At 42.9% G+C, this 23,662-nt stretch overlaps 1 protein-coding gene across 1 annotated transcript in view; it reads right to left on the bottom strand.

Annotated features, from left to right (window-relative positions):
- LOC119789989 overlaps positions 1 to 23,662 on the bottom strand; it is a 53,181-nt gene that overhangs the window by 27,224 nt on the left and 2,295 nt on the right. Inside the window, exons 2-13 of the mRNA XM_038295270.1 lie at positions 23,641 to 23,661; positions 23,010 to 23,169; positions 18,817 to 19,085; positions 18,365 to 18,513; positions 18,038 to 18,290; positions 17,765 to 17,933; positions 13,147 to 13,400; positions 12,966 to 13,063; positions 11,822 to 12,100; positions 5,230 to 5,290; positions 2,847 to 2,917; positions 2,507 to 2,804 (exon numbers count right to left, since the gene is read on the bottom strand). Of these exons, the coding sequence (XP_038151198.1) occupies positions 2,507 to 2,804; positions 2,847 to 2,917; positions 5,230 to 5,290; positions 11,822 to 12,100; positions 12,966 to 13,063; positions 13,147 to 13,400; positions 17,765 to 17,933; positions 18,038 to 18,290; positions 18,365 to 18,513; positions 18,817 to 19,085; positions 23,010 to 23,169; positions 23,641 to 23,661 (2,082 nt within the window). The remainder of the gene's footprint in view (positions 1 to 2,506; positions 2,805 to 2,846; positions 2,918 to 5,229; positions 5,291 to 11,821; positions 12,101 to 12,965; positions 13,064 to 13,146; positions 13,401 to 17,764; positions 17,934 to 18,037; positions 18,291 to 18,364; positions 18,514 to 18,816; positions 19,086 to 23,009; positions 23,170 to 23,640; position 23,662) is intronic.

Raw genomic sequence — 23,662 nt, 5'->3', positions numbered from 1 at the left:
TGCTAATGTGGTAAATGACTATTCTAGCTGCAAATGTCTGGTTTTTGGTGAAATATCTACATAGGTGTATAGAGAACTATCACTCCAGTGTTCTAATGGTACAATGCGTTTGCTCATTGGCTCAGAAGGCTAATTGATGATTAGAAAACCCTTGTGCAATCATGTTCACACATCTGAAAACAGTTTAGCTCGTTACAGAAGCTACAAAACTGACCTTCCTTTGAGCAGATTGAGTTTCTGGAGCATCACATTTGTGGCGTCAATTAAATTAAAATTAAATGGCCAGAAAAAGAGAACTTTCATCTGAAACTCGACAGTCTATTCTTGTTCTTAGAAATGAAGGATATTCCATGCGAGGAATTTCTAAGAAATTAAAGATTTCCTACGACGGTGTGTACTACTCCCTTGAGAGGAGCACAAACAGGCTCCAACCAGAGTAGAAAAAGAAGTGGGAGGCCGCGTTGCACAACTGAGTGCCAAAGGTCTGCAATGCTAAAATTGCTGCAAATGAAGGATTCTTTAAAATATATATATGTAAATCAATATATATATATATATTGATACAGAGATTTGTGTTAAACTACATCTCTTCCTCCTGCTCTGCACCTTTAGATGAGTTTTTGTTCCTCTCAGAAATTCGGCGCTCTGCGCTCCTGGTTCTGATTGGTCTACTCCCTTAAGCCCGCCCTTTATCTGTGCACAGATCACAGATTAATGACCAGTTCAAGCTGGATGATTAAGCGATTTGACAGTCAGCTTGGTGGTAAAGCTGGTTCTGATTACTGTTAATGTGGACTGGTTAGACTGGGGGGAATCCCAGATGGTTGAGCGGGTTTCATGGAACGAGCCTCTGGCCTCTAGATCTGGTGCTCACGGTTGCCAATGGTCCCATATTTTGCACAAAAATATGTGTCAAAATACACTCAGGTTCAAGTCAAATGTTTTCAAAATCCTTTCACAGCAAAGTGCAAACAAAGATGAATTGTGGTGGTTAGGGTGGAAACCAGTGCCTGGCCAAGGAGTTGGCAGCCTTACTGGTGCCAGCAGCTTATGATAAGGAAGGAAATATTTCTGAAAACTGGTCTGATCACTGACAGAGATCTAAATGAAGACAGGAGAGTTCTCTCAGAACAAAATAAATGAATCTAAAAAGATCAATACTGCGTTGAATAAAGTTCTACGCAGGTTAAGGAGGGAAAGAGGAAAACAGGAACTGAAGATTGTTTTTTTAAAATCTTTTTTTATCTTGTTGTTTTAATCTCGTTTTGAGAGCAATGGAAAATAAAAAAAATGTGAAAAAACAAACGGGAATGCACGTTAAGAGGAAAGAGTGAAACTATTTCAAGCTTTTTGCTGACAGGAATTCAGCCAACAAACATCTTCTGTTGTTTTTGTTTGCAGTGATTCATCATTAGATGAACCAGTTCTGCTGTGGAAGGAAGTTATTTTCCAGACAGTTTACTTGTGTTTGTTAATGAGCGCCAAACCAGTCAGACTCTTTAAATTTGACGTATTTATTGTTACCCAGCAGACAATGTTTATACAAGCATCAGCTCTGCTGTAAACATTAGACAATTAGAACGCAGCTTCAGGCTGATTTTGGCCTGACTGGCTGTTTACCTCTGCCTGTCTGTTCAGCTCTGTTAATTAGAGAAGCAGGTGAACCTGCCGCTCTCCCAATCACCTTCATTCCTCTCAGTTGTTTCTCAGCCCATTTATAGTCGCCTCGCTCAGCTGTTCTTGTCTCTTTGCCTTGATGAGGATAATTTCAAGCAGGGATTTTTCTGCATCTAAAGACAATATGTAGGATTTTATATTTTTACTGTAGGATTATTCTATTAAATTCAGCAGTCTGCGTGTGTTAGCGGCTGACTGCCTTCCTTTAATGAAACCAGCTTGATCTGGGTGGATTATGAGAGGAGTGACTTTATCTAATGGTTTTGCTAAAGCTTTACACATTAATTAAGGATATGGGACGATAGCTGGTGGGAATCATAGGATCTTTGCCTGGCTTAAGCAGGAGACTAATAGTGGCAGAATTCATATTAACTAGAAATTTGCCAATAACTTGAGTTTCCTGCAGCATTCTGTGGAACGTTGGGGCCAGAATGTTCCAGAACTCTTAATAGAACTCAGTAGGGAACTAGAGCTGTACATATATTTCATTTATCACGGTGAAATGTTCTATACACTTTAATCAGGTGTCACAGGTTTTAAATCCACCTGTTGTGCATCTAATAAAGCCAAGGAGTGATCTTCTGATCCCTGAACAACTGACCATTAATATAAAGTTTGTCAACTGCTACTGTAGCTCTGATGCATTTACTGATATATTTCTTCGTGATTAGGATTAAGAATGGATCTAATATTTCCTTTGGAAACTGGTCATTAACGCTGAAATCTGTTCCTCTCAGCTCTCTGCCCTGACTCCTGACCTGCTCTTTCTGCTTGTAAAGCTCAAACTTAGCTAAGATCGGTCTAGGATGGGTTTTATCAGGCTTCTTACCTCCGAGCCGGTTAACGCGATGGCAGGTGATGTTTTTTACCTGATTCGCCGGGATTTTTAGCTTCTGCTGGAGGAACTCACGGATTGTCGCCTCGGGATCCTCCTCCTGCCGCTCATCAATTCCTGCGAAGACAAGATTGTCTCTCATGCTCCGCGACTGAAAGTCCAGAATGGATTCCTTAATCTTCTTATTTTCGCCGGACAGCTGGATCATCCCCTCAGTGAGTTCGGTGACCTTCCCCTTCAGCGCTTCGTTCTCAGCGGTAACGGAGGCTAGCTGCGCTTGGCTGTATTCCAGCTACTCTCAGAGAGCTTGAAACTCCTTATGCGGGACTCCTACCAAGGCGAGGCGAGCGTCTAGGCTAGTTAGCTTTTCATCGATGGATTCCAGGACATCGCTGAAGCTCCTGTCTGGAGACAAAGTAGAAGTAGAACTGGTTGAGCTAGATCGACATCGTTTAGTAGAAGGCATTGATGAGGATGCGGGATTCCTCGGCTCCCCATTACGATGTTGTCAAAACACTTGTCCTGGTAGCTCTCAAGGCTTGTCAAGGTCTCGTCTTTCAGTTCATTCCCTCGGAAAATAAGGGACAATAATTAAAGTTTAAACCTGCCTTTTTTTAAATTTACAATTATTGGCTTGTACTTACCTGAATGGATTTGTTTTGAATTACATGTATGTCGCCATTTTACTTAGGCCCCGTCCACACGAAGCCGAACCCTGGCCTAAACGCACAAATTTTTCACCAAACCAGCCTCTCATCCACACGAAGCCGGCGTTTCGGGGGTCTGTAAACGATCTTTTTTTTATTCAGCCTTCAGAGTGGGAAGATTTCGAAACGCCGTTTTCGCGTTTCCATCTTATGCTCTAACCGCATTTTTTTTTTACACGCATGCGTCATAGCGTCGCCTCTAAACACGCATGCGCGACACAGTATCACAACAACAATGGCGCCGTACTGTGTTGAATGGTTGCTGCTCATGCTACTCACCCTGCTGTCGGCCTTACAACAGAATCTTCTTCTTCTGGAATATCTCCAGGAAGAACAGAGCAATATCGACGACATAGTTCATCACCTGAATTTGACGGAACCACGAAAATGGACCCGCAGGGCAAACATGTATAAATATTACTGCGCATGCCCAACATTTCGTCGCTTATTTTTGCTTTGGCACCACAGCGCCACTTACAGGCCTGGCATACATTTTGCAGCGTTTTCATGCATTCATGTGGACGCTCACATTTATTTTACGTCTCCGTCTTTACGGCAAACGTTTTGGAAAATATCAGCGTTTCGTGTTCGTTTTGACTTCGTGTGGACGGGGCCTTACTCTCAGCTCTTGCGAGATCTTAGCTGCTCATTCCTGTAGTAAAACCTCCTTCTTCTAACGTCCGTCTCCAATTTCCAATTCCAATTTTACTAAATTAGTGAAAAGCTAATTTAATCACATCCCAAATTCTTCCAGATAAACTTTGGTTTTCAAACACAAAATCCACCTTAAACTGTAATGTAGTTTTCAACCATGTTTTCCTTCCTCTTTGTACAAAGTAGTTTAGTTAGTTTAGTTTTACTAGTCTTAGTTAAGAGACTTAAACTGAAATATGTTGACTTGGAGCTGAATAATTTTTGTTAAACTCTTATATTTTGAACAGAAGTTGTGGTGAATTTATTCCATTTATGTGCAGAATTAACTGTTTGACCACGATTAGAGCTTGAATCACTCTTTCATTTATTGTTCTAACACACAGTTAGTAGGGTGTGTGTTCATAAACAATATATAACAGCTGAAATTATATCTGATTAATAAGATATTTACCCCCCCTAGAGGGGAAGGAAATAAACATCTTAAAGTATTAGAAATATAAATTTCCAGCTGGCTGGGAATTGAATAGAACATTAATATGGCATCCAACATGGATGGGCATTGAACATAAAATCCCAACAGCTGGTCGCTGAGGCAAAAACTCTGGAGTTGGAAGAGTTCGGAGAGGCCATGGAGAAAGACTTCCGTACGGCTTTGAAGTGATTCTGGTCCACAATCCGGCCTCTCAAGAGGAGAAAGCAGTGCAGTACCAACACTATTTATACTGTGTTCCAACTACAGAGGAATCACACTCTTAAGCCTCGCTGGTAAGGTCTATTCTGGGGTTCAGGAAAGGAGGGTCCGTCGAGTAGTCGAATCTCAGATTCAGGAGGAGCAGTGTGGTTTTCATCCTGGCCGTGGAACACTGGATCAGCTCTACACCCTCAGCAGGATTCTGGAGGGTGCATGGGAGTTTTCCAACCAGTCTACATGTTTTGTGGATCTGGAGAAGGCATTCGACCGTGTCCCTCGGGGGGGGGGGGGGGGGGGGGGGGGGGGGGGGGGGTACTCCGGGAGTATGGAGTACCAGGCCCTTTAATAGGGGCTGTTAGGTCTCTGTATGACCGGTGTCAGAGCCTTGCCCGCATTGCTGGCAGTAAGTCGGACTCGTTTCCGGTGAGGGTTGGACTCCGCCAAGGTTGCCCTTTGTCAACGATTCTGTTCGTAACTTTTATGGACAGAATTTCTAGGCACAGCCAAGGTGTTGAGGGGATCTGTTTTGGTGTCCTTAGGATTGCGTCTGAGATGATGTGGTTCTATTAACTTCATCAGGGCATGATCTACAGATCTCATTCGAGTGGTTCACAGCAGAATGTGAAGTGGCCGGGATGAGGATCAGTGCCTCCAAATCGCCGGACCATGGTCTTGAGCCAGAAATGGGTGCAGTGCCTTCTCCGGGTCGGGGAGGATGTGCTGCCCCTAGTGAAAGAGTTTAAGAATCTTAGGGTCTTGTTCATGAATGAGGAGAAGATGGAACAGGAGATCAATAGGCGGATTGATCCGGCGTCTGCTGTGAAGCGTGCCCAGTACCGGTCTGTTGTGGTGAAGAGAGAGCTGAGCCAAAAAGCAAAGCTCTCGATTTACCGGTCGATCTACGTTCCTACCCTGAGCTTTGGGTCATGACCGAAATAACAAAATCCCAGATACAAGCAGCTGAAATGACTTTTCTTCGTAGCGTGCCTAGGCTCTCCCATAGAGATATTGTGAGGAGCTCAGTCACCCGGGGAGGACTAAAGGGCTGGTTATAGTCCCGCAGCAGTGTGTCGCAGTAAGCTTGTTGTGGGTATGACGCAGCCATCTTTGATTTATGTTTAATATTGAAGTGTGGTCTGTTTATTCCACCCCACAACGCAAAAGGGGAAAAGCACGAACTAGCTGTGGGTCTAGATACGGCCGAAGTGGGGGCCAGTTTGTGCGAAAACGGAGGAACATAAGGGCGAAAATGAGCGGGGATCCAGTTGGAAAAAAGGTCCCAGCGTTTTTGGGCACCTCGTTCTTTTATCTGGTCCAACTGCATGAGTCGTTTTCCACAACCGTGGTCATACAAACACAGCAAGCCGGTAAGGTTTAAACAGGAGACGCATAGTTTAGAGCGGATGTAGATTTGACCAATCAGATTCTTCCTGTCTGCTGTGCCATCTGTGGTGACCTACAATTTGGGAGAGGTGCAGCAGAGTGTCTGCGGAGGCGGCAGGGATGTCTCTGCGCCTACCGCGACACCCATGCAGAAGACCTAGTTTTGAAGTATAAATCCGCCTTAGGTCAGCTGGTCTCTCCATGCAAATGATCTCAATGCAAATGAGCTCTCTCTTCCTATCATCCCTTGTTGGATGATAGGAAGAGAGAGCTCAGAAAAGACAAGACACGGCAAAGAAGAGACAGAGCAGGGAGGAAAAGGAGCAGCAGGAAAATGCAACCATCTTTTTCAAGAGTCAGAACAGTGAGTCAAAGAGTTGTTTGAATCATGAGAAATCAAGCAGCAGCTGACATCCATCAGAGCAGTGCTGTCCAACCCTTAAATCCCACATAGTCTGTCTCCAGCTTTCCTTGGTGTTATTTTTACTTGGAGGTTTTTTTAGGAAAAAAAATGGAAGAAATTTCACATCCCTGCATCAGAGTGTTACCTGTTAGATCTATGAACGGTTTTCTATGCTTGCAACAAAACTAGCAGAGAAAGTGGAGTTTGGAGATGCAATCCACTCCTTAAATCTATTTTTTGCGCTCCTGTAATTTATCCAGAAGTTCTGCAATCACACTTTTTCTCTAAGTCCCAACTTTGTGATGCTGCATATTTAGCATGCCTTCCCTGGAAATGCCTTTCCAAATTACTCGTTAGTTTTTGACATTAGTAAACAAAAATGCAGTCAATCCTTCCGCATTGATAATGGAAACAAATGAGTCACTCCATTCTCCTTTGAATCTTCTGTTCTCATCAGCTATCTTCCTTTTTTCCCTCTGAGATTCATATACCTGCTGCTTTGTTTATCTGACACCAGGCTGTGCTGAAACGTGCTGTAGGCTATGACTCCTGTTCTCTATGGCTATTATGCAAAGAAATATTTACATGTATTGTTTACATTTATTTATCATACACATTTTACAGCATTGGAAAACAGTGAATGTTTGTCTGACCTCCTGCTCACCATATTACAACAAAAAATTTATACATTTTTGAAAAAAGGGGGTACTAAAGAGCCGCAGGTTGCCGACCCCTGGCCTGGGGCCTTCCCGAATTGGTAGCTACTTCCTCCCCTTACCAACTTCTCACACTGCCCATGGAGGGTAAGCCATATTAAGTCCCGCCTGAACTGATCATGTAAGCCCCAACACCCCTTTCAGAGGCATAGACAGGTATGTGGCATTACAGGCTAACAAAGAAGTCAAAGACGTTTCAATCTTCATGTTTTCTAAACAAAAACAAGGCTTCGTTCAACAATGAAACTCGAAAAACAAAGTCCAGTGGATTGCTTTTCAACTCTTTTGGAATAAGTGGACTGTTCCTTTAAAATAAAGTTTAAAAAATCTAGGCCTAATTAAATGTTTACGGTATGAGCATCATGTTTGTGTATCATGGCAACAGTAGCTGCCAGAGCTTGGACCGTTACCATGGTGATGAGTAATGCAACGAAAGACCTTCTAAGTCTGCCGTCTAAGGGACTCAGTTCAGCAGCCGGGGTGGGGGGGTGGGGGTGAGAGAGACCCTTAGTTTGGTTAAGTAATTTAATTGAATAGTTACTTTAATACATTTTATGGCATATTGTATTTTATATCTCAGTCTCAAATGTTTAGGTTCAAACCTTTTTTGGAAAATACAGTCTGTGCATCTTTGTTCTGTTTTGGATCATTAGTCATTTTTTTATTTCTGAAATGCCCCAGGACTTTTTTTTTTAGTTTGTATTTTTTTTAAATAAATGAACTGTTTTAAACTGAACTGATTTTTTTTTAATACAAAAATAAAACTGAATCTTTTTTAGTAGGATCGCTGCACTTGGGGTTTTCAATGGACCTGGACTGTAGCTCCATGGTTTCCACTCTAACGTGCCAAACTGGTGACCTGGGTTCAATCTCTGGTCCTAACAGTTCAGTTCAGAAGGTGCATTTCCTCAATTTCTTATCACCTTTTCATCTCTCCAGAAATACAAGCTATCTGCTTCCAAAGCTCTATTTTTATGCCTCTTAACTGCCAGTTGTTATGAAAAGGGGTTGGGAGGGTTAATTTCTACATTTTGCTTAAATCTTGCTGCTATATTTCCTCTTTCAAAAAGCTTGCTAAAAAAACATGTGGACAATGCATTTTCTGATCTGATTTTCATCTGATCTTTATGCGTTGTATCAAAAAAAAAAAAAAAACTGTTATCAGGGCCATCTCTGTGCTGTGGTTGGTGGAGAAATCTGACTGGAAGCAGCCAGTCATCGATAAAAGGCATTAAACAGTTGAAACAATTTTTTTCAATAATCTTACTGGTGAAGGTGAGGTATGAGATGGGCCTATAATTCTGCAGGATTTGTTTGTTCAAGCTTCTCTTTATCAACAATGGTTTGATAATTGCTGTTTTAAAGGCTTGGGGCGAAATAACTGACATGATGTATGTGTTAATGATTTGCTGAAGAAACTATGAGTCAATGTAATCAGCTGGTTTTGCTTAAATATAAAACTTTGAACATATCTGACTGGCTGGTCGGGTTGATCTGGATCTATAAAGTGACCTGAGATTATATGAAGTGAGTTGGAGCTAAATAAATAAGCTAAACAGAAAATCTACTAAACTGTCTTGTTACTATGAAATTTTCTAAGGTGGAAAAATATAATTATCTAAACAATATAATGATGAAAATCTTTTATTCAGGTTTATTAAAGTACAAAGTTCAAAATGAGTCATAAGACTGCGGGAACACCAAGCTGCTGTATCATAGTGGAAGTTCTGAACCAGTTAGTTTGTGTCTTCTATAAACAAGGACAGAAGAGGAAAAATGTTTATAAGAAAGAGAGACAGGAAAAACTGGCTTCTCAGAATGCAGCTGTTAAGACAGTAAGAGTGATTGTAGACTAGGTGTGGTAGCAGGTTGGATTGGACTGGACTTTCTGATAACTACAATAGGAGGGTGACATCATGAAGGGGATGGTTAAGAAGCCAGCTAACCTTTTTTTTCACTCTAGCCAATAAGATTTCAAAGAACTCTAAGCAGGGTTATACTCATTAGGTTTGAAAGTCTTAGAAATTGTATTGGTTTAAGAAATAACCCAGTATGAAGAGGAAGTAGAGATTCAGCTGAAGTGTGACATCAATTCTTTCAAAGCAATGTCACTTACCTTACAAAGTTTGAGACATCAAACTGCAAAAGCGGATTTTTATGACTTAGACATTAAGTCAAAAAAGAGCACAAAACAGGCTTAAATGGAGGTACTTTGGCTTAGTTTCTCTGAAGACACTTCCTCCCCCATCCAGGAGTCTTTATTCTGTCGGCTCCACTAGATCAATCTGTAGATGGAGCTCTGATGTATTTAAGCAGCAGTTAGGTTAATTCTCCTAAGAACATTCCAGTCAGATGCTAATCAAACAGCCGTTCCTTGTTCTCATGGATTGTTGGAGCCTTTTGTTTGTTTCATGATCAGAGGTCCTATATTTCTTTGGAATGAGTTTCAGGACTGAATTGTAAATGCTTGGAAGCTGAAACCTCAGTCCTCCCAAACTGATCATTGATGAATTTTCTCTTTTCATAAAGAAGGATTCCTTCACCCCTCTTTCACACCATCTGTCCTCTCTGTCCAAAATCTTAAGACTGGTCTTCAAAGGTGTGTCCTTTGTCCCTGAGGTCCTTTTTTCAAAGGTGCCTGATTCTTTGCACTTGGGCCTACATGCATGAATTAGTATGACAGAGAGATGGTCTGATGAACCGAGGTGGGGGCGGGGGGCTGCTCTGAATGCATCTTTGATGTTAGAGTAAACCAGGTCTAAACAGTTTCCAGATTGCAAAGTCTAGATGTTGGTAGAAATGAGGGAGAACAGTCTTCTAGTTAGCCTGGTTAAAATCCCCAGCAATGATGGAAACAGCCTCTGTGTGCAGATTGGAGCTCAGAGATTGCCTGGTATAGAGTCTTCATGGCCTCTTTAGTGTTAGCGCTGGGTGGTGGGGTGGGGGGTGGTGGGGGTGGGGGGGGGGGGGGGGGGGGGGGGGGGTGATGCTAACACTGAACTCTCTGGGCAGATAGAACGGCCTGCAGTTAACAGTCGAGAACTCTCTATGTCCTGGAGAGCAGAAGCTGGCGACTGATCCAGCATTTTAACACCAGCTGCTGTTTACATGCACCCCCCCCCCCCACCCCCCCCCCCCCCCCCCCCCCCCACCTTCTTTAATCTTACAGCTCAGGTCATTGTTTCAATCGGGGAGGTGTTGGGGGAGACCCTCCAGGCTAACAGCATTGTCCCGTATCGATGAATGAAGCCATGATTCAGTCAGGATGATGGTGCAGCAGTTACTAATCTCCTTATTTGAAGAGAGTTTGAGTCGTAGATGTTGAAGAGCAGGATTGATGGTAACAAAGGTCTGAGGGATTTCTTCTTAGCTTCGCCATTAGCACACCTCTGCAGCCCCGTTTACCCCATCGCACCCAGCACGGCCTGCTCCTTTGGTGTTTATGTCCATCCGAAGCACTCCACAGCTTTTAAACGGTCAAGAGTTTCTGTATTTAAGAGTCCAGAAACATCATTTTGTTACCGAAGCTCCAGCAGGCGCTGGCAGTCATAGACGCATAGATACTTTGAAGTGTTCTAATCGGCATATTTTGTGTATTTGTCTGGAGCTGCAGCAAGCCGCTGCCTTTAGGCGCTGCCATCTTAAAAAGAAAAAAAGAAAAATTGTGTTCAGAATTTCTCTGAAGGAGTAATCCCAAAGGATAAATGAAGTTGAGTCTAAGACAGAGAAGAATGAACCTAATTGCTGCTTAAATACATCAGAGCTTGGTTCTAGTGAAGCCAACAGAATAAAGACTCCTGGATGGGAGAGGAAACATCTTCAGAAAAACAGCCAAAGTCCAGTTGCCTTTGAATTTAAGTGTTTGTTTGTTGTGTTTGTCATGAAGACTAAGAATTTACAAACAATGAAATAAGGAGATTGCTGCGCATGTAGATTAAATGCTAAAAAAAACTTGATCTTAACTTTAATCAGGAATCAACTTTAAGTCCCACGTGTAGAAAAATGTTTCCTGTAAATATCAGACCCCTAACTGGGAGTCAACTTTAAACTCACAATATTTTTATTGATATTTATCTTTATTTGTTTATAATTATGTAAACAATATACACCATAAAACTCCCCAAACCAATCAGTTAATTTACAAGCACCACACCATGTTAAGAATTATCATTATAATGTCATTAGAATTATCTTTATCAAGCTATATTGTGCATAATAAGTGCATCGTCACAGTAATTCAGATTAAATGAACATATTTAACCAATCAGACTTCTGACATTAAAATTAATCTCTTTAATCAACAATCTCTTGATGTATTTTGCTTATGAACTTATTTCACTCTTCAACTTAAGCTACTTTTTCAACATATTGGTAAACTTTACAGCAGCAATAAAAAGCATTGACACTTTTTAAAACCTCCATTTTCACCAAGTTAAACAAGCAGAAAATCACATAAAATCAAAAAATCTAAGCTTTTAGTTAAACTCTTCTATCTTTTCCTCAGTTTGTCTTACAGCCAGAAAATTCACACATTATGTCTATCAACCCGAAAAACAAAAAACAACATGTGGGGAAGTGCTGAAACATTAAAATGTTTTCTTTTCTGTAAAACTGTCCAAACAGAGTCAGTTGTAATGGATGTAAGATCAGAAAGATCATCTCGAGAATCAGGCCACAGAAAAACTCTTTGAATATCTATAATCAGACAGAGATTCAGGAGATCTTTGTCCTCCATCATGGATTTAGGCATCTCTATGAAAAGAGAGGCAGAAATATGACAAAGTTGAGGAGATGGAAACACAAGGAGAAATGAGCCTGAGAGCTTCCGCTGGATGATGTACTGTTAGCGCTGGGCTCTGGGGATAAAAACGTCCCAAGTTTCTCAGTCAGGAAATTCTGATATCGACTGAGTTTGTTGAAGAGCATCACAGAATCCTCTCGATTTAGGACGGCGGAGGCGTTGGCTGGAAGCACCACTGCTGCCTGGAACCAAGCACCGTCCTGTTCACACATGAGTGGACCTCCAGAGTCACCCTGAGCGGGAAAAGAAAACATTTCCTCAGTACAACCTAAAAGTTCCACATCTGCAGACGGACACAGAGCAACCTGAACCCTGAAGTGGGAGGAACTCCGAGCTTCTGCTCATGGTCAGCCTGGTTCTGGTTCTGCTAAAATCTAACACTAGTTTATTGAATGTGACGATATTTGTGAAAATAAAGGAGGTCTGCTGCAGGTCTAACCTTTAAACAAAACTCCTGTCAAAGTTTTGGAAGTTCTAGAAGAATTTAACTTTATTGATCTCACTTTGGAGAATCTTACCTCTGCATTTAACCCCTCCCCTTGGGGAGCAGTGGGCTGCCATTGTGCGGCACCCAGGGAGTAATCAGGGGTTAAGGGTCTTGCTCAGGGAGCCAGAGCAGAGGCTGTGGAGATCGAACAAGGTACTACCAACCTTCCTAGAACACGAGTGCACTGCTCCAACCCACTAGGCCAACATGCCCCACTAGATATCTCCCCCTGAGCTGTAGCTCCATGCAGCTCCTCCAGAGCCACCATACTCCTCCTGATGAATGCACTTCTGGCCACTTCTTAGTCAGGGTGGCAGAATCAGGTCCTGGAGGACTGTGTCTCTGCTTTAACACACCTGAATCACAGTTGTTGGTCCTTAGCAGAGAACCTCTACTGCGCAGGTAACTGAACCGTAACTCAGATGTGTTGGATCAAGAAGATATCTGAAAGTTCTGGGATACCAGGTCTAGGTGGTCATCCATGTCCTGGAAGTTGGTCCATCCTCTCCATGTTCAGACAATGGATGGATCAGAGCTCTGAGGTCACTTCAGCTCAGATGGATATTATGGTGCAAACTGACTCTAAAATAAATGATAACATCTTAACTCACCTGCTGCAGAGGAAACTGCTCCGTACAAATGCTCTCATTTGAGGTCCTGTTACCACAGCTCTGGACCTGAGCTTTAAACACCTGCAGAACTTCTTCCTCTGGAACAGAGATAAATAAAACATCCCTGCAGCTATGTACCAGTCTTTATTTCTGATGAACCAATGTTTGTGTCTGGACTCACCTCCTCCTCTCCCAGAGCTCCACCCAGTTGCCCAGCATGTAGATCCGACTGGGAAGCTTCTGCCGTTGTCCAGGCAGATGGGCTGGATGTAGCTGCTTAGGGTTGGTTGGGTGGATAGTCGAAGCAATGCGACGTTGGGATCTGACAGGTTGCTCAGAGAGACCTCTGACACATTCAGAGACATCTCAAAAGGATTGGATCCATTCTGCCTCAGGCGACCCAACACCACCATCCACTCAGACACGTTGAGTGGACTGAGGAGAAAAGAGTGACTGAGTTGGACTGAAATTGTAAAATATCTAAGATGCTTAAACAACATCAGAGATTGGTCAAATCCATGAACTGGTAAAATAAAAACTGGCTAAAAATTAAGCAGAACAAGACATTCAGGGCCGGATTTATCAAGATCCAATTTTGCGTGCAGTAATTTGCGCTCGCAAACTGGAATTTTGCGCGAGGGGCTGAACCATGGTTTGCGGGTGATTTAACAAGAGCGATTGCGTAACTGGTGGCAGGCGCAAAACTGTTGGAGACGCCCTATTTAAATGATGGTTTTGCGCGTTTTGTGGTTTGCGGCATGGCAAGTTTGGACAGCAGAAAGCGCAAAAGGAAATTCGACCCCATGGAAATGGAGGTATTGGTGGATGAAGCCAACAAACATTTAAGTGAGCTACAGCAAAAAAGTGTGACTGTCACACAGAGGAATGCTATATGTGAAAAAATCTGTAATAAAGTAAAAGCTGTTGGTGAAACCTTGCGAACAGTGGATGAAGTAAAAAGAAGATACCAGTATATTAGAAGGCGAACCAAAGAAAAACTGGCATATAACAAAACATCTGCGAACAAAGCAGGAGGGGGCACAGTAGATGAGATGCCTCTGACCAGCATTGAGGAACAAGTACAGCTGACGCTCTGTGAGGAGCAAATCACTGGAATTGCAGCTCCAAAATGGCAATGCTGGATAAACGAAATGTTTTGATGATCGTTTCCTCGTTCATTCCAAAAATATTCACACGGAGTGAAAAAATGTGTTCTCTGCGTCTCCTTGCTTCATTTCCATGTCTCCTTCTTGCAGCAATAACCGCTGCCATGTGTGCGCAATTACGCATACAGACCATTTGCACCTTCTTTTGAAACGTGTTAAATATAGAGTCAGATACCGTTAGCAAAATTGCTTTCAGGTTTAATAAATCACTTTGCGAGTGCTAAATTAATATATTTACATGTTCTCCTCCCACAAGACGCACTTTTGCGTGTAAACGCCCCATATTGCATATTCATTGCAGAAAAAGTACTAAATGGATAAGAGGCGCTATTTAGCACGTTTTAAAGACCAAATCCTTTTAGCACGCTGTTGATAGATCAGTTTGTACATTTTTTAGCGTGCGCAGTGAAATAGCTCACGTTTTTATACACGCAAACCTTTGATAGATCCGGCCCTCTGTTGGATGATACACTATATTGCCAAAAGTATTTGCTCACCTGCCTTGACTCACATATGAGCTTAAGTGACATCCCGTTCCTAATCCATAGGGTTCAATATGACGTCGGTCCACCCTTTGCAGCTAGAACAGCTTCAACTCTTCTGGGAAGGCTGTCCACAAGGTTTAGGAGTGTGTTTATGGGAATTTTTGACCATTCTTCCAGAAGCGCATTTGTGAGGTCGCACACTGATGTTGGACGAGAAGGCCTGGCTCTCAGTCTCCGCTCTAATTCATCCCAAAGGTGTTCTATCGGGTTGAGGTCAGGACTCTGTGCAGGCCAGTCAAGTTCATCCACACCAGACTCTGTCATCCATGTCTTTATGGACCTTGCTTTGTGCACTGGTGCACAGTCATGTTGGAAGAGGAAGGGGCCAGCTCCAAACTGTTCCCACAAAGTTGGGAGCATGGAATTGTCCAAAATGTCTTGGTATGCTGAAGCATTCAGAGTTCCTTTCACTGGAACTAAGGGGCCAAGCCCAGCTCCTGAAAAACAACCCCACACCATAATCCCCCCTCCACCAAACTTTACACTTGGCACAATGCAGTCAGACAAGTACCGTTCTCCTGGCAACCGCCAAACCCAGACCCGTCCATCAGATTGCCAGATGGAGAAGCGCGATTCGTCACTCCAGAGAACGCGTCTCCACTGCTCTAGAGTCCAGTGGCGGCGTGCTTTACACCACCGCATCCGACGCTTTGCATTGCACTTGGTGATGTATGGCTTGGATGCAGCTGCTCGACCATGGAAACCCATTCCATGAAGCTCTCTGCGCACTGTTCTTGAGCTAATCTGAAGGCCACATGAAGTTTGGAGGTCTGTAGTGATTGACTCTGCAGAAAGTTGGCGACCTCTTCGCACTATGCGCGTCAGCATCCGCTGACCCTGCTCCGTCAGTTTACGTGGCCTACCACTTCGTGGCTGAGTTGCTGTCGTTCCCAAACACTTCCATTTTCTTATAATACAGCTGACAGTTGACTGTGGAATATTTAGGAGCGAGGAAATTTCACGACTGGATTTGTTGCACAGGTGGCATCCTATCACAGTTCCACGCTGGAATTCACTGAGCTCCTGAGAGCGACCCATTCTTTCACAAATGTTTGTAAAAACAGTCTGCATGCCTAGGTGCTTGAATTTATACACCTGTGGCCATGGAAGTGATTGGAACACCTGATTCCAATAATTTGGATGGGTGAGCAAATACTTTTGGCAATATAGTGTATGAACCCACAGAAAGCCTCCTCCTCATCATCAAATCCATCTCTCTATACACCTTCAATCGGCTACCTTTCCTAGTAGGAGTGTGATGCCTGTGGCTCAGTTCGGTGGGATACTGTGGCTTATGAAGGGGGTGTTTGGTTTAGATCTAGGCAGGTTTGCTCCTACTAGGGGGGCATTGGAAGCCCCTGGGTGGGACTTCTGGAGGCTGGTTACATGGTCTTTTGGGGTTATATCATGCTGGGGTGGATCTCGGGTGGGCTTGGGGAGACCTGGGGTCCATTGGGTGGCCTGCCCTTAGGTGGGGTCCCTGCTGGGGGTCTGGGGCTGGTTTCTGAATAACCCTATGCTCTCTCTTGGTTTCTGTGCAGTCGCTCTCCTACTGGAGCCCTAAATTCCCTGTTTGCCTTCTTTTAGTGTCCTGTCAGTCAGTTCTAGTTATTTCCATGATTCATGTCCCTGTTTCCAGAACGAGATTCTTTTTCAACCCAGTGTCTTCAGGCTAGTTTAATCCTTAACCAGTGGTTTCAACCAGTTTCAGCATTTCCCGAGTGATTCTGTTTTCCTGATTCTATTCCCTCTCACCCACTGTCTATCCCTGCCTGATCTGCCCGCCTGAACCATGGTTGGACTGCTGTTGGATTCTGCCTGTCTGTGTGTTTCTGTCTGAGCTGGACGCTCGACGCACGGGACTCTGAACCTGCCTTCATGCTCTGATGGATTCCTGGAACCCAGATCTGTCCATTCCTGAGTGGACTAATCCGTTAAACCAGAGTGTCAGTGATTGGGCGGTGCCCCGCCCCCTTCCTGCAGCCGCAGGAGCCGCACATCCACAGCAGCATGCTTCTGTTTTGTTCTGGGTTTTTGTAATAAATGTTTTGAACCTTCCTACTGGCTTTCTCACCTTGAATATTGGGTCCATTTGTCCCGTTTTATGACAGAAAAGATCTTTTAAGGTCTGATCACTGTTAAAAAGCACAGAACAAGACTGACCATTAAGGAGTTCATTTTGACAAGTTTGGAAGGAAACCTATGAGTCATTCATGGGCCCTGGAACAGCCATGGCTATGGCCATCAATGACCTTCCTGTGTTTGGGAGGCCTTCCAGTTTCCAATGGCTTTCAAATAATCTTTGTTGCATCATATCAGAGCCGCGATCTGACGATCTACCTCTTGAATAATCAGTCATGAAACAGGCACCCAATGTGATTTGAGGCAGGAAACAAGCCAACCTAACCTTGCATGGTCCAAGGGTCCCCAACGCCAAGTCTGGACCTAAAATGGTTACATCCAGACCGCAAAGCATTTACTCCTGTAGCAAAACATAAATGTTCTTCTTTCCAGCTGTGTACAGCTATGTCAGTTTGACTTGGTCAACACCTGGTGGCGGTAATGCACCTCAAATTGCATCTTAAATTCCTGACAACAGTGACGAAGACATGCCCCAAGTCCTCTACGGCAGGTTGTAAAGTTTCCAGCTCGTGACTTTCCCACAGCACACCAACCTGGTGGCGTAGAGATGAGTGGCTTTGTCAAAGGTTCAGAAATCTGACTTTGAAAAACATGCATTTAGAGATAAATGGACAGGAGGATTTGCAATGGTCTGACCTGCATCCAGTCTAAGGTCAGTCTGTCTTATATGTTCTGAATCAGCTGAGTGCAAATTTAAAGAGACGTTATGATGACATCAGTCTCTTTGGTGCTTAAACTGAATTTCACTTTACTGTTCAACTGATTTTTCAACAGGTCAGTTTCATATAAAAGTATTTTTGTCTTTGGACCTCAGATTGTTTGCATGATTAAGGTACTGGACTTCTTTCAGTTGGGGGCCCCTGATAGAGATAAAAGCTGAACGTCGAATCCATTCATTAAAACAGTCTGAACTGAGCAAAACCTATGAGGATCTTCTGTAAGTCACCTTGAGAAGCAGTCAGCACTGCTCAGAACATAGTCCATCGACACCAGGGTTCCTCCACACACATGCTGTCCATTCTTTAGCAGGCTTGCCATGAAGGGCCACTGACCAGCTGTCGCCACAGAACTGCCATCCAACCCAGAATTCAATGGGGCCCGGCCACAATACAAGGCTGGGAATTAAGACAACAGATTCACATTTAATTTTCTACGCCTTTCATCAAAGTCAGCTTGAATGAAATTAGAAATGAATAAATGCGGGGACATGGGGGCTTACGTGGTTCGGGGGTCGTGACTGGTGGCACACCGCTGCAGGAGATGCTGAGGTCACTGTCCGTGCCAGGAGACGTGAAAGTGACGAATCCCGGCTGGTTGCTGCTGATTTGGGCTTTGATCCAGGCTTCATACTGGGAGACTCTTGCATAGACTCCCGGGTAATCCGGCAGAGCACAGCCAAAACCAAAACTCACAATTCCGGACTGAATCCAGCGGCCATTTTGTTTGCTCACCATTGGCCCCCCTGAGTCCCCCTTGAAAAGCAGAAACATTTCAGTTTGAGTAGATTAAACAAGGAAGGTGTCTTTAAACAGTTTAAGATCATCACCTGACACGAGTCCTTTCCACCTTCCAGGAGTCCTGCACAGATCATGTTGTCATTGATGGTGCTCACTTCATAGTTGCTACATTTACACCGCCTGTTTCCAATGACTGGCACCTCCACCTCCATCAGGTTTTGAGGAAAAGGAAGAGGGTCTGAAGACACACAAATCCAGGTAAAGGTACAGTCCTTTCAAAATGTTTCCTCACCAGGAACAAGAGAGACGGTTCACACCTTTGGTTAGGAATATTTCCTTAACTGTATGTATAGCATCAAGTTCAGCATAGCTTTTCACTGCTACTGGTACATTGGGGGGGTTCAAGGACTGTGTGGAAAGAAACCCTTGATCCAGGAACTTCAACCTAGCAGTTTCTAAGAGGTTTATCCATGGTACTCACTCTGTGCTGCCCTGCCCTGTACTTTCAGCACTTGGAAAAACCTGTCGTATAAAAACTTGCCATCAGATCCAACGTTCCCCCAGCCGGTGACCCAGGAGTCCGTGCCGCTGTAGAAGGTGCTGTCAGAGGCCGCCAGGCAGATGGGTGAGATGTAGCTGGTGAAAGTAACGGCTGAGGAGAGCCTCATTAGAGCAACGTCATTGTTGTTGGTCTGATCGTTGTAGTCTGGATGAACAATGATCGTCGCTACTGTCCGTCTGACTTCATTAGGATTGGATCCCTGCTGACTCTGACGGCCCAGATAGACTGTGATACCGGTTGGATTTCCACTGAGGTCATCATGTAAGGAGACAAAGAAGGCACGGCATAGATTGTAAAGTAAAGCAGTCTTTTCAAACCCAACGGGCTGAATTAGCTGAAACATTATGAAAACTTATGAAATACTTTTTATAAAACAGTCTGCTGCTGGTGAACTACACTAACCTGCTGAATTATTAGGTATAGTTGTGCAACTGCTTGTTAATGCAAAGTCCTGTTCAGCTAATCCTGTTGCTGAATGTAGACGATGTGCTGATAATTTGATGCTTTTTCCATTTTCTCTGTTAAACAGCTTCTTTGACGTCATCATGATCAGAGCAGTAAATCTGATTAAATCATGTTTATCTGCATTATAGTTGTTTCTTTCTTTAGATCACGCGCTATATAGCATAATGTTAACATGAAAGTAAAACATTAAACTCAAAAAGACTAGATTTCTGTTTAAATCCAAAGCTGATAAAGTTAGCTCCTGGAAGTAGCGTAGCATCCCATTTCCTACAGATCAGGAACAGAGGATGAAACAGGAAGGATTTAAATGCTTTTATTTCATCAGTAAATACATTATTATCCTTTAACACATTATAGTTTAGTACGCTTATTAGTTTTAGGGAGGGAAAAACATAAATTATGTCTTATTAAGAAAATAAAATTGACCCAGATGTTCGTTTGATGATGAGCTGATGGGACGGATCGGGAAGTGAAAGGCGGTGATGTATTATTTCACTTTTAATTTCTGAAAATTTGTTCCAGTTTTTGCAACCTTTGCTTTATGCTTGTAAAAATGTTGGATGTTAGGTTATAATCGTTTTATAAACAGACCTTTTGAAACTAAAAATAAACATGTTTCCACATTTTCTGTGCTCAATATGCTGGGTTTGGGCTGATGTTCACAGCTGAATCATAAATTTACAAATATTTCTCCGTTCTTTATGGAATAAAAAGAAATTAAACTTTAAACATAAAAATAGTTATTCAAAAAAAAGTTAAATTACTGAACAATAAATAGTAAAACGAGGATTTTATGTGCAAATTCACTCTGATTTCTTTGTGAATTGACTGTTTTAATTGGAAATAGCTGCATTTAGTGTTATATCCTAGGTTAGCCATGTCAGCAGGGCCGCTGTCCTGCAGCTTTCAGAGGTTTCCTGCTTCAGCACAGCTGAATGTGATGATTAAAGTTCAGCAAAAGTCTGTTAATCAGCTGTCAATGAAAATCAGATGTGCTGAAAACCTGCAGGATGCCGACTCTGGAGGACCCTAGATGGTAACATTCATCAACATTTGATTTATTTTATTTTATATCAGCATCTCTGGAGTGAAACTGCATGTGAAGATGATGAGAAGTTCTCAGGAATTGAACCAGCAGCACGTGGGCTACTTTCTATGTTGCGTATTTCAAATTTGGTTATTAGCAAAGAGATGATATTTTAAAATTTAATAAAAGCTTTGATTTAAATTAATAATTAGAGGAGCCATCCTGAAACCAGGGACTAACTGAGATATGCTGCAGCCTCATAATGAACGGTGGAGGAGTGAGAATCTGAGCACCGAACCTTAAGGAGGCCAGCATGTGAGCAAACACCCAGTTATTAATAATTAAAACTGGATAAACAAGAGGCCTGATCTACAACAAAGAGTAAAAGCTGTCTGTGAGGCGCATAGAAAGAATGTTTCCCTCTTATCTAAACATTGCGAGCATGAAACCCGTCTGACCAGAAACGGGGGACGGCATGAACAGAATATTTGAACAGCCGATATGGTAGGCGGCGAGATGCACCCAAACGTGAAGATGTAATCTGCCACTGAACTTAAAGAAGAAAGAAAAAGGTCTGTTTGTCAGTATGAGTACTCGTACTAACCCTAACTAACTAACCCTAACTAACTAACCCTAACCCTCGTGTGTTCGTGAAACGTCATTAGCCTCATCGCCGATCTGATTTACAGGAACAAGACTGAGGCCATGGTTACAGGCGTCCTGCCACTGGAGGACATGCTGTGAAAAACGCCCAGAAGAGACACATGATTGACTGCTGGGTTGGCGGTCCAGCACCCACCCTTGCCTTTGAGCAGAAGACAGGCCTCTGCTCTTGCTATATTTAAGACTCATCTTTTTTCTTTGGCTTTTCACACAATTTGAGAGGTTTCACTTTGTTCTATTCTGTTTGTGCACTAATATGTATTTTATACTCGATCCTTTCTATTTTATAATTGCATTGTATTTTAGGATTGTGTACAGCACTTTGGTCCTGTCCTGTCGGTGTATAAAGTGCTTCATAAATAAAGTTGGTATGGTATGGTAGCGGTTTGGGTTTCATCTGCCAAAGGTTTGCAATAACAGCAGCTAAAGTCCAGACCGGATGGAGAATGAAGGTATCAAACTGAAGCTACGGAGTGTTAGCATTGGTTGGTCTGTTCCTTCCATCACAGTTCCCCGGACCAACAGAGCTCCTTCTACTCTGGGATTGTAAATGGAAGAGAACTTCAAAGTTACTAAAGCATGTTTCTCTGTTGACGGTGCCTCTTTAACATAAATCAAGCCAAGGGATCAAAGTTGGAGCAAAACGCCACCAAAGACATGCAGAGCCGTAGCTCTGAATACTGCTGCAGTAATGGACACCTTTTGCTTCGATACCGACAAAGAACAAGGGAAACTGTAGCTGTTCTTGTTCAGGGTTAGGGTTAAGCAGGGGGAACGCCATCTGACGGGTTTATAGGCTGTCAGATAGCGTTCCCCTCTGATGTCATTTACGTTGAGTTGCAATAAATGCTAAACTCTCTGCAGGTTCTTGTCTTTGTCATCCGCTCTATTCAGCTGGCTTTGAAACACACGGCGGAAGGTGGGGGCTGGGTGGTGAGGGTTACGGGGGCGAGAAACGCAAAAGTAACACAATAGTTTCTTTTGCTAGTAACTAGTAACTTTTATTGTGGAGTAACTCAGTTAGTAACTCAGTTACTTTATGGGAGAAGTAACTAGTAACTATAACTAACTACTTTTTTCAAAGTAACGTGCCCAGCACTGCTGGTAACCAATAGGCAGAGAAGGCAAAAGTACTGACTTTCCGTACTTGAGTAAAAGTACAGATACTTGTGTTAAAAAATACTCTGGTAAAAGTGGAAGTACTGATTAAACTTCTTTACTCAAGTAAAAGTAACAAAGTACAGGCTTATAAATTTACTTAAAGTATAAAAGTAAAAGTAGAAACCACTTTTTTCATGCCGTTGCCTACATTTTAAATGGATGTCTGCCAATAGGACTAGATCTCCGTTGTGTTCATTTTCAATCATCTCGTCGTCCATGCTACTATGCTAACGCCACCGCCACCAAGCTGCAATGATTTGCCGCCAATGAATACCGCCGAATCTGTCGATTCATCTTGTAGTGGTGCGTCAAATGCAACGTAGATTCCCATCCAATTAGATTGAATTTGGTATTGATGACGTGAAAAATAATAACGGTAACTCCATTGAAATGATTCAAAACTAAAGTAACGAGCCAATTTTTAAAAATGTAAGGAGTAGAAAGTACAGATATTTGTGTAAAAATGTAAGGAGTAGAAGTAAAAAGTCGCGATAAAAATAAGTAGTAAAGTAAAAATATCAGAAAAATCTACTTGAGTACAGTAACGAAGTATTTGTACTTCGTTACTTCCCATCTCTGCCAATAGGTGATGTGGGCGAATGAGTGTGAATTATCCAGGAATGAGACCTCGGCTGGTCGTAGCTGTCAGCACCGCCTTTCTAACCCAACATGCTTCACCTCTGCTCCTCTGACCATTTCCAGACCATCGGCCTGATAAGGAATCCTATTTCTACTAAACAGTTAGAATCTATGGGATCAATGAAGAAGCCGTGGTTCCGTCTCTAAAATCAACGGTCTGTGTGGAACCAGAGCTTTCCATCATCAAGGCCTCAGACCGGATCCTGCTGGGACTTACGTTGGGACGCAGTGAGCCGCAGTCAGAACCCATTGGTTGTTAATCAGGGATCCTCCACAGAAGTGAGACGATCTGTGCAGACTGACCTGCCAGGGCCAGCTGCCAGCAGGAGCTGCCTGTCCTCCAACAATCCTGGTGTTCAGCTGTGGCCGACCACAGTCTGCAGGGAAATGGACATGAATTCACTTCTTCAGTAAAATCTGCTAAATCTGCTGAATTCCTGTTCATCTGCCAGTAATGCAGTAATGACTCCTGTTAGATAGAAAAGCATTGCCAGGATTCTGCTACTCTCTGCAGACCTGACTTATTCCACAGACGGTGGAAGTAGGTTAGATCTGTGATGTGTAAACAAACGTCAGGAGATAAGGTCATTGGAAGAACATTTTCTAAAGTGAGGAACAATGTTATTCAGCCACTAACTGCCATTGATCTGGATCTATGAATAGACCTGAGGTGACTAGTTATGAACACTGGAGCATAGAAATAAACTGGATTGTTTCACTTCAGTCTTTAATGCAAATATATTTTATAAATATATTTTATAAAATGCTTTAATATTAAATGCACTTCTAGAAACTATGACAGAAAGCAAAGCAGCAGGTTAGTTTCCCCCATGGAAGCATTTTCCTACCTGACAGCTGTGAAGCCGAATC

Source organism: Cyprinodon tularosa, unplaced genomic scaffold, assembly GCF_016077235.1.
Source record: "Cyprinodon tularosa strain WSP-4 unplaced genomic scaffold, ASM1607723v1 ctg352, whole genome shotgun sequence".
NCBI lineage: Eukaryota > Metazoa > Chordata > Actinopteri > Cyprinodontiformes > Cyprinodontidae > Cyprinodon > Cyprinodon tularosa.
Note: the sequence above shows the minus strand (reverse complement) of the source record. Positions and strands in the feature narration are given on the sequence as shown.